At 38.8% G+C, this 11,479-nt stretch overlaps 1 protein-coding gene across 2 annotated transcripts in view; it reads left to right on the top strand.

The window, feature by feature from the left end:
* spock3 (SPARC (osteonectin), cwcv and kazal like domains proteoglycan 3) overlaps window positions 1-10,870 on the top strand; it is a 25,113-nt gene extending 14,243 nt beyond the window's left edge. For both annotated transcript variants that reach the window (XM_008413587.2, XM_008413578.2), the window contains 8 exons: window positions 463-571; window positions 1,776-1,884; window positions 4,553-4,661; window positions 4,809-4,922; window positions 5,006-5,227; window positions 5,919-5,981; window positions 6,062-6,199; window positions 7,572-10,870. In XM_008413587.2, the coding sequence (XP_008411809.1) occupies window positions 463-571; window positions 1,776-1,884; window positions 4,553-4,661; window positions 4,809-4,922; window positions 5,006-5,227; window positions 5,919-5,981; window positions 6,062-6,199; window positions 7,572-7,732 (1,025 nt within the window). In that variant the 3' untranslated portion in view covers window positions 7,733-10,870. The remainder of the gene's footprint in view (window positions 1-462; window positions 572-1,775; window positions 1,885-4,552; window positions 4,662-4,808; window positions 4,923-5,005; window positions 5,228-5,918; window positions 5,982-6,061; window positions 6,200-7,571) is intronic.
* Window positions 10,871-11,479: the final 609 nt, after the last annotated feature.

Here is an 11,479-nt window from a genome sequence, read left to right as displayed (position 1 = left end):
TATACACTTGCTCAAATTAACATGAACAACTCTCCTACGTTCAGGCTGCTGTAAGATCAAAAGTCACCTCTAAAACCAGGACCATCTGTTTTTAGCTCTAAGGATATTTAACAGTGTTACGGTGTTCTGTTCAGGGCAGCGGAGACAGCTAGTAACATACAAAGAAAGAGTGACTCAAATAAAAAAACAAAAACGGAAACAGATCTCACATATATGTATGTTGCTTAGATCTTAAAAAGTAAAAGGAAAATGCACAGCTTAACCCAAAAGCTTTGATGCTGCGTTAAAAGAACAAAAGGAAAAGTGTATCCGTGGAGGATTTTTCCTTTTTCTTTGTTTACCCTCGCAGGCTTTTGCCGGCTGCTGTCTAGGAAACTCTGAGGTTTCAATTTGTTGCAGTGTGCACACATAGATGCACTTTGCAGAGTTCTCATCATACACGACTTTGTTCTGTGTTTATAGCTCTTGATCCAGCCAAAGACCCCTGCCTGAAGATCAAATGCAGTCATCACAAGGTGTGTGTAGCTGAGGATTACAAGACTGCCTCATGTGTCAGCCAGAGGAGAGTTAGGTAAACGCACACACTTTCTATCTTCACGAGACAGAAATTTTCTTTGATTTTCATTCGTTTTTCATTCATTTCTATAGCTTAACTCTAACCTCTGACCCCAACCTTAACCGTACATGCCGAGCAGTATATGCCGAGCCCTAAATCGAACCTAAATTAAATTCACAACTCAGTACTAAATCTAGTCCCGTTTTATGGCTTTTTTTGGTCATGCTTAAATGTTCCAGGTCATCAATCAAATTTTAATATCAAACAAAGACAAATTGAGTAGATAAAAAAAAAACAGCATAACATTTTTCAAATAATAATTTGATTTCAAGCAGCCATGTCCATGTTACCTTCAGTTCTCATGAAAATAGTCCCCCCACCCTCTGAATAGATTAAATAATTATTTGAAAACAGTTTTATGTCATCACACACTCTATCTTTGTCTGGAATTCAATTTTGTTTGATGACCTGACGACATTTTCAGTGCAGTAAATAAGGAAGAACAGGAGAAATCTCAGAGGGGGAAAATACCTTTTTTTGTACATTCTCTACTTTATTTCAAATGTAACATTATCTTCTACAAAGATGAAGCTCTAAAATGCATATTTAAAAAAAAAAAAATATATATATATATTAACATTAGTTGAATTTCTGTCCTATTCTTCATCACATTTCATTCCATTCTAAATTGTACAGCATGAGCAAAGCAACTGTTTTCTTTAGTTTTTCCAGCTGCTCTCCTTGTTGCCCGGCTCTCTTGTGACTGTTGTGTGACATTACAGCTTGGTCCAGTTACCCAGGCGCTGGCACTAACTTTCAGCGGACATAAAGTGCTGCCAAGTGATATGAATGGGCTTTGTTTGTGTGTGTTTGAGTCTGGGATGCCTCAGACTGGACAGAGGACAGTAACACCACACTGACCTCATTTCCCACTCTTAGCAGCAACACAATTCCCAGGACATTGGGAGAGCAAATCAATCAATAATAATAATAATAATAATAATAATAATAATAATAATAATAATAATAATAATAATAATAATAATAATAATAATAATAATAATTTAAGAAATAGTAATCGTACACAAATCCCAAATCCTTGTTCCGAGTCTAAAACCATCGCGAAGAACATGGCGTTACGTTGCAGATAGAACAATGCTGACTGTGTGACAAGCGATTGGTGAAATGATCTTTTTATGTTTTTGGTTGTCACCTCCAGTTTTAAAGATGCCAATTTGCACCCGAGCGTCGGGTCGAAGTGCAAGCCGTGTCCTGTGGTTCACCCCTCGCCTGTTTGTGGAAGTGATGGCCACACCTACTCCACGAAGGTACCCTCACATTTCAGCACTCATTGGGCTTTCTGTTGTTGTTGGGTTTTTTTTTGTTCTGTTTTGTACACAAGGGAAGCAATTTTTATTTTATATTTGTTGGAGTTGAACCACATTTGAACCAGCTTAGCATCTCTAATCCATCTCATGACAACACTCTGCAATTCCTTTGGGGCATTTCTCTATTAGATTCATAAAGAGGAAGACTAAGATATGTGTTCTTTCATCTTTATAAAATTGCTGAAGCGTGTCAGGACTGCATGGAGAGGATCTGTAAATCTAAATATTTATGTCGTACCACGGGTTCTCAATTCGGTTTAGTGCTGAATGTCGACTGTAGCAATCTAGCAGATGAATATTCTTTAACGTCAAATATCCTGGCTGTATGCGAAGTCTGTTGCAGTCATTAACAAACAGGACTGGCCTGTATGTAGTTCCATCCATCTTCTAAACAACTCCGACCGGCTTCCCTGTCCCTGCTGAATAAAACCTCCGCAGCATGATTCAGCCACCACTATGTTTCACAGTGGAGTGGTGGGTTCAGGGTTATGTGTAATTCAGTTAAATTCAAATTCATCTTTTCACAACAAATGTCATGTCAAGGCACTTTACAAGAAAGTCATTTAAAAAATAATCACACATATGTTCCAATTTATCCTAGTTTTCAAACAGTTCTGATCATTGTTCAAACTATCTTAAAAGGTTTTCATTCATTGACTTGCAACATTCACTCCTCTGGAACGAGCATGTTGTGTTTGTTGACTTTACAGCAGTCCCTCCTACAGCGCATGCACGTAGCGAAGGTGGAACTCCAGCAGAACACGGCTTAGTACAATTGGCCGTCTACCGTGACCGACTGGAAGTTTGAGAAAACTGAACAGATACACAAAAAAAGAAACAGATGGACTGATGTAGGATTATTTTATATGTTCATAAAATGTCAAATGTTAATTTCAGGAGAGTGAGATCGATTAGTTGATGGCAGCGATATCCTCGTTCTCCAGGAAGGAGAACGAGGATACTCGTTCTCTTTCTCCAGGAAGGAGCAAAGTTTTTCCCGCAGTAACCTGAGCTTATAGCAGCATAAGTAGAGATAGTTGAGGTTAACTTAGCACCTGGAATGAGGCCTGAGACAGGCAGGGAGAACTGACTTTCTGGATTAGATTTCCCCGCCAGATTGACCCGTACTTTCTACCTACCTCTTCTCTCCCACCCCTCCACTTGGGCAAACATCACTGTTTTATATATAAGCTGTATCAAAAGGAACATTTTAAGCTTAGTCTTAAAATTAGACTGGGTTTCTGCCTCACAGACTCAAACTGGGAGCTGTTTCCACAGGAGAGGAGCCTGACATCTAAAGTTATCAGGTTCCGTGGGCAGTGGCGCAAGAAGTGGGTATGCAGAGTATGCAACGCATAGGGGCACAGCACCAGAGGGGGCGCCAAAACCCCGTCTGGAGGGGGCGGCGCTCCAATGATGTTTTCCCATACACTTCAGCGCGCCTTACGCTCCTTTGCCTCACGCACATAACGAGGTAAATGTAGCGAGTTTTACCTCTCAACATTGCCAAAAAAATTCAAGTATAAAACTTAACATTCAAAGGCAAATACAGGTTCCATTACAATAAACAATCCAGAGTTACGGAATGAAAACGTTCCTGATAGCATGGCGGCTAGCTGATTACTGCTAGTTCTGAGTGGCTGTTTCTGACTGAGTGGAGTAATTATGCAGAGCAGAGAGGAGATCATCTTTTTTAGAGATCATCTGTCTCATGTTAGGACAGCGAAAGTTTTAATATGTATGTAAAATGTATTTTTTTAGGTTAGATGCTGCAGCTTTAAGCAGAGGTTCGGTGTGAGAGTCACTACCAGGTGGAGCAGAAGCGGCGCTCCGTCTGTGAAATATTACTACCTGTATCGCGTAGCAGCGGTCCAACACCGAGAGCAGAACCAGCGTCTTACATCGCAGCTCGAAGACTTAAATTATTTTGCGGGTTATTTGTTTAGCTTTCTGACCGTCATGTTAATCCGGGTGACTGTTTGTAGCTGTGCGCTGCTTTACCTGCTGTCTGATCCTCCATATGTCTTTTTTACTGCAGTGAGCCTCGATGTAGCCAAACTCCATCAAGTATGGCATTGTTTTTATGTCGTATTAGCCTTGTTGTGTTGATGCATTTTGACATGCTTCAATTTTCCACCGCAACACGCAAACTTCCCCATTCACTCAGTGCGTTATAGTTCCACATCGCTTAGGATTTGTTGCTGCGTGTTTGCGCAGAGTGAAGGAAAGAGGAGACCAGCTGCACAGGCAGGCTGCGAAATGAGATGCAGGTGATCGGTATCGGCAACAAGAGCCAATTATCGTCGATCACCGATCATGCACTTTTTCACGAAAATCGGCCACCCATTTTTAATGTACAGTCACTGTACATTAGCTGTAAACTGCAACGGTGTACTCTACATACTGAAAATGCCATGTTTGGTTCCTGAAACCAATAGACACTATACACTTGACCTGACCGCATTAAGCTGCCTGCTGCCAGGCCTCCTTTCCAATCAAGGCACATCTCAACCATTTCTCTCAACTCTCACCCTATAACTCTCATCATTTGTTAGTTTCCTCTTCTCACATTCTGGTGTTGCTTCTGTCTTTGTTTCCCATTAATCAGTGTAAGCTAGACTACCAGGCATGCATCACCGGAAAGAAGATTTCCGTAAAGTGTCCCGGCATGTGTCCCTGTCCCCCTCAGCCTGAGCAGGGCTCTGCAGAGAAGAAAGGTAACACCGTTCAGCTGGGAACGTCATTTGTATGGGCTACAAAACTTACATAAAGTTTCTGCAAAAGCATTTTTATTGTTAATATTAATGAAGCTTAACAATGAGTCATAGGACGAAACTAAAGTTTAAATCAATAACACTTCACAGTGTGCAGTGAATCAGATCTGAAGGAGGTGGTGAGTCGCCTGAGAGATTGGTTCAGAGTGCTGCACGAGAACGGAAACCACCAGAGAGTCAAGATCCAAAAACCGGAGAAGAACAGTGAGTCACGACACACTTTCACTGAGTCAGGACTTTCATGCTCACGTAGACGGTTCATAGCACATCTTTAAACTTCCTCACAGAGTTCGACGTTGGGACGTCACCGATCTGTAAGGACCCTCTGGGTTGGATGTTCTCCCGACTGGACACAAACTTTGATCTCCAGCTTGACCAGTCAGAGATCAAGAGCTTGTATCTGGACAGGAACGAGCCATGCTCTGACGCGTTCTTCAAGTCATGCGATACGCATCCCGACAAAGTCATAACCAGCTCTGAGTGGTGCACGGGCTTCCAGAGATACACAGGTGGGTCACCTTCAGTTTGTTCAGGGCTGAGTAAACGTTTCTCAGCTGTGACTCCTGAGATCTTTGTGTGACGAACTTAACCTGAGTCGTGAGAAATTACTCCTCTCATTAAGCCTGACTCCAGTAACCATTTTCTTAACTTTTTTCTAATCTTCTTCAGTTCTCCAAACGTAATGTATCGGCACATTATGTTTCAATAAACCTATAAAGCCTAAAATGTCTCAGGTCTTTAGCAGCTTTTGTACCTGGTTCTTTCAACCAAGTAAAAAAACAAATATTGATCAGGTGTGTTTAGTTAAGATAAAGGAGACTCAACAAAAAAAAACAAGAACTCATCTGAAAATCTCTGCACGTTCACCAAAATAACCCCCTTTGTTAAAAAGGCTTACAAAACATTTGAATGAAAAAAAATCTATCTTTAAAATTATTTGGAAAAAGTACAATAAGAAATGATTTCTTAAACTGAAAGGATTTATACTATGATGCATTCAAGATTTTCAGTCTGAAGACGTTGCATCAAACAGATTTGCTTGACTAAGGATGAGAATCTATATACATTTTGTTACAAAAGAACAACAATGGGTCGCTCATTGCAGCTGCAAGAGCGGACGCGGCATGGTGAGGAAAATCGTTATCAAAACAAAAGGTAGCTCTGCATCCTGTTACCAATGTCCCCGTCTCTCCCTTTCAGATTCCCCATGTAAAGCAGAGCTTTCCAGCATCAGCAAAAAACAAGCTGGGAAGAAGTTACTTGGTAAGCCACCCTCTGGTGAACAAATTCACCCAGAACTTTTGCTTCTCCTGCTTACTGTGTGCTCCTGCTAAAACCTGCAGGTCAGTATCTGCCTTCCTGTGACGAGGAGGGTTACTACAGGCCACACCAATGTCACAGCAGCAGCGGCCAGTGCTGGTGTGTGGATCGCTTTGGCAACGAAGTGGCAAGCTCACGCACTCACGGTCCTGCAGACTGTGGTATGCAAAAAGCTGGAAAACAGTGTCAGGTTTCTGAGCTGGTGGAAGAAAGGAAAGCATGTTGTCCAATTAATGTGTCTATATTTATATTCAGGGAGCTTGGGTGAGGGCTGAAGACATTATTTTGTTGTGTAAAATATCAAATCATAATGAGGCAATGTAGAAGGAGTATCATATATAAATTAAAAAAATAAATCTGTTTTTTTTTAAATGCATCTTTGTCTACAAGGCATGTCTAAAATTATTTATACACAAGTTTTGAACTTAACTGTAAGTAACATTAGTTACTTAAGTAAGTAATTAAGTGACTTACTTACAGATACTTGCAACTAAGTAAGTATGCTTACATGGACAGAAAAGTTGGTTGTAAGTCTTATTTTTATGTCAAAGTAAGGCAAAACTTGATCGATACATTTGATCTTCATTTTTTTAGCCGTCTGCTAGATCACATACATAATGGGTGTCAAACTCATTTTCATTTTGGACACATGTGGCTTACATTATTTATTTTTTTGTTCACTCCCAACCATTATCAAAAATGTAGACATCAAAATTCTACAAATGAAGCATTAAGTACAGAAAGTCACACAAGCCAAGTGTCACATTGCTGACACATACCAAACTGAAGTGCTAAAAGATTACTGAAGCTGTGTGGAAGTTGAGATTAATGTTTCACACTTGTCAATGTAATTATTTAGTATTTAGATCAAATCTTCCCCTGCAAAAAAATCAGATACTATTTTTAAAAAATCAGATACAGGAAGCTGATTTTAAAAAATACAAACTGTTTATACAAAGAGTTTTGTTAAAACATAACATTTAAATCACACAACAGTTTATTGAAGGAGTGCAATACGGAAAACCAATGGTGATAAATGATGCTTTCATTTGCCATGGTAGATGGAAATTGGTTTATGAAATAATCTTATCAATCTAATCAGATTTCAATTTTAAATAAAAACAACTACCTAGCTATGTGCACACTGTTGTGCTCATTGACAAACTAATCTCAATTACTAGCATTTTTAGGCACACAAACATTTAAGGAACATTTTCACAAATCAGTGCAGCAGTGCGTTATGTTTGGAACGATCTTGAATGTGATGCAGTCCATCAAAAGAGCAAAAAATAAGATTTTTCCTCCCCGCGATTACAGTAATATATTCACAAGGCATGTGTATTGGACTGTTCATAAGAAACTTCTGACTTCACAAAGTGTCCTTGTAACATTTTCCAGTTTGGAAATATTCCACCTCCAAGATACAAAAGCAACAAGGCACGAGTCCATCTTATGTTTTGTAAACAATCTTTTATGTAAGTGATTTTTTTTTGTTGTTGTTGTTGTCTTTTATTGATTTGTTTTTTGCTCTAGGTGTAATCCTGGAGTCTTCAGGGGACCTCGGCAGCGGCGACTCTCTCTTCACCGACGACGACGAAGATTCATTCGTCCTTAACGACCAGGCAGGTATGGACGACGAGGACGATGAAGATGAGGACGATGACGATGATGAAAACGCTGAATATTTGTCATAATTATATATATTATATAAAATGACAGAAAAAAAGAAAATGAAATAACTGTATGTTTGGTCAAATTGCACGTTTCTAGGTGAATCCTCCCCTCCCCACCCAGGCAGATAATTCATCATACTAACAGCCTACAGACTATTCTCTGTGTATTGTTTCTCTCTTGGTTGAAAGGAAAGAAAAAAAAAATCTATATTTTAGAAAACGGTTTCAGATTTTTCCGTCCTGTTTAACTAGAAGATATACGTGTACACTTGTATTTCAACCAAGCAGAGAATATAACTATCTGACAAACCGGTCCATTCGCTTGGATTTGGTCACTTGTGCAAAGACCTTTCCTTACAGTGGACAGTCCATGTCTTTCAGTGTCTCGTGTCCTTGTGGAACACTCCGATGCCTGAGTGTGTTGATGCCTGAAGGCACATTGTTAAAGAGATTTCCTTTTTCCCTCATTCCTCCGTCTTCTTCACTTCATCCGTCCGCTCTTTTTATCCTTATCAAATGTTCCCGTGTATAGGTGGGGCGTTGATGATGTAGATAAGAGAATATTGCACTTGTTAGGTTTCTTTTGATCTCGTTTTTTTTTTTTTTTTTAACTGTGACGATAACTTTGTGGTAAAAACAAGATAAGGTTAGACATGCTGCAGCAGGTGAATTAACGTATACAACAACAAAACAAACAATCATAACAAAAAAAAAAACAATCAGAAATATGAGCTGCTGTCGGACGCAGATCTAGTCGAATCATCACAGGCTCAGAAAGGATAAAAAAAAATTTACTGTTTGGCCTCATGTTTTTCTTTTTTTTTTTTTTTTTTTTTTTTTTTGCTGCAGAGGGGTATTATTGTTATCTATTTTTCTAATCCGTCGTAGGCCGAATACTGGAGATGAAACAGATTTGTCTCAGCATGTCTAATACTGCGTAATGTTGTTTCCGTCTGTAGAGGCAGAGGCCAAACCTTTGAGGAACTCAAAATGAAAAAGAACAAGAAAAAAAAAAGAAAAGAAAAGAGCTTGCAGTTGTAATAAAAAAAAGGTCTTAAGTGTGTACAGATGAAAGCTCCTTAGAGTTCAGAAAATATGATGTTGATGTTTTTATATTCGCAGATGCGTGATTTTAGCACACAGCATAGCAGATTCAATTTCTTGCACATTAAAGAAAGAAAGTAACAGAGCCATGCACATTTGTTGGAACATAAATGGTGGATATAAAAAAGTGTACACATCTCTGTTTTAATGCCAGTTTTAGTGATGTATTTAAAAAAAAGGACTACGGTAAATCATTTCCTAGCTTTTTCTGACTTTCATATGTTATGACTACTCTATATAATTCAACTAATGAACGACAAAATCTGTTTTGAGGAAAATGTGATAAAAAACAGCCGTCTGGAACTAATATTTTGCGAAAAGAACTTTTAATGCAGCCACAGTGTTCAGTCTTCTTTGACAGGATTCCTTCAACATGCCACAGCTTGACAATATTTGCCCAGAGTTTTCTTCTGGACAACTCAAAGAGCTTCTGCCATTCTCAGTTGTGGACTCCTGCAAGGCCTTTCCAATTTATTTTATTTTTTTAATTGGATGTGTATTTGAACTCAATGCATGCTGAAAAATAAAGCTCCTTTTCATCTTTGGCTTCTAGCATTTTGGATCTAATTCCACTTTTATAATGACGCTGCCACTACCGTGCTTCATTGTGGGTGTTGGGTGTTGTTTTTATGCTAAAATTAACTTTTTGAAATTGTGGCCAAAATGTATGCTTGATTTCATCATCCACAAGGATTTGGTCAAATTAGTCAGTTTATAAGTTTCTGTAACCCTACTACTACTGATTTCAATAGACGGAGAACACTGAGGAATCTTTTCACATGCAGAATGCAACCTGTACTTGCCAGTAAGTCGTGCAGCTGCTTCAGGATTGCTGTCAGCCCGTTTAGAGCCTCACTGACCCGTTTTAGCTTTGTCTTTTCATCAGATCTGGAGAAAATCCTCCTACAACAGCTAAACTTTGTTACAGATAAATCCCATTCACTATAACTGATGGCAAGGGCAACCTCAAGAAGACTGGAAATCAAAACGGTGCTTTAACAACGTTAAATTAACATTGTGCATAGCTATGCAATTGAGCTAATGCAGACTTTTTTGCATTTGTCCCTCTGACAGGTTTGCTTGTTTTTCAGTTGAAATGCCACATTAAAGGTGGAAAATGTTTTTAAAAGATTTCACGTGGTCCAGTTTTTCCACATTAGAGACGCCTGGCGTTTCACCAGTGGTGTGTTGACTTTTGAGATCCACCATGGGCTGTGGGGGTTTAGCTGTAAGGTGTGCCTTTTTGCTGGTAAGGACATTTGATGGGTGGGCAGGATCACTGACGGCTTTACTCTAAAGCTTGTATATTACAGTACGTTGACTTAGTTCTGCCATGTGTTTGGGGTTCTCATTTAAGATGGCGTTACTATGGCTTCCACCACTCTTTTAATTTGTCACATAGTTAAAATGCAGAAAGATACCCATCAGCTAGGGCACATAAACACTGCTGGATATGAAAATGTTTTATATAGATTGTACACTGGCTAGAGGAAGCTTTGGTTTAGACAGCTTTATACAAGAAGATGATAATCAGCGTTTGCTTTTCCATTGTTTCAGTAGCTTAATCTGATCTGCCGTATCTATCTATTTATAGGGTAACTCTTCCAGGGTAAAATAAAAATCTCTCAGCTCAGATGTGTGTGTTATTAAGTTAATGCATTAATGCAGACCTGAGATAAGCTAATGCTAACTTACAGTAATTACTCTACTATTTGGCTTCATTCTTAATTTTTCTAAACTGTTAAGATCTGAAAAGTGCCATCTAATTGTCCCTTTTTCTGTTTTTTTTTTTTTTTTTTTTTGTTATTTTAAATGTCCTTCCAGTGTTTGTAATTCTGATTTTAAAATCACTTAGAAACTGGACAACATTGCAGTCTCAATGCGTTTTATGACTGTGATAACATGCAAATCTTTTTTGAAGACCTCGGACACTGTAGCCACTCTTTCACCAACCCCACACTGTCATCACAGCTCTTATAGCGTTAGGTTATGATACAGATGCATTTTTTACAGTGTATGTATAATTTGCTGAAATAAAAGCTATATTGACCAACGTCTCTGTTGTCACAGACAGTATTTGGACATGAGCTAATGAGACGGACCTTCCTCTTTTCCTTGTGACGGCGTCTCGGTTCCGCGTTGAACGTTTGTGTTCCTTATTTTTACATCTCGTTTAGAAAAAAGAGAAGTTGCTGAGGTTTGTGGGCTATAAGTAAAGACTTATTTTAGATTGTCACAAGTTTGTAGGAACTGGGTAAAGGCCCATAGTCATTTTATACAGCATTATGACGCAACAAATAAAAGGATAAAATAATCATTTTCAAGTTAATATATATGTCAGTAAGAACAAATGACAAATTAAACTTATTTTGAAATGTATCGTTTGTCCTCCAATCCGATCATGGACTACTTTGCGTTGTTGTGTCACAGAATCTAAATAAACTACTCTCAATGTTGCAGTTAAAGTCTAAAACCGAAAAATGAAAAATCTTTGCGCTGCAAGAAAAAAGAAAAAGAGAGAAAGCCGACTGTAGGCATGTGTGACAAACTCTGCATCTTTGCATGCCCGAACATTAATGCATTATGTACGAGAAGAAACAAGGTGAATTTTTTATGATGCCCACATTATCCAGGCATGCATTCACTGAGCCCATTCAGGTGTAC

This window comes from Poecilia reticulata, linkage group LG1 (genome assembly GCF_000633615.1).
Source record: "Poecilia reticulata strain Guanapo linkage group LG1, Guppy_female_1.0+MT, whole genome shotgun sequence".
Lineage (NCBI taxonomy): Eukaryota > Metazoa > Chordata > Actinopteri > Cyprinodontiformes > Poeciliidae > Poecilia > Poecilia reticulata.
This window is presented reverse-complemented; position numbering and strand designations above follow the sequence as displayed.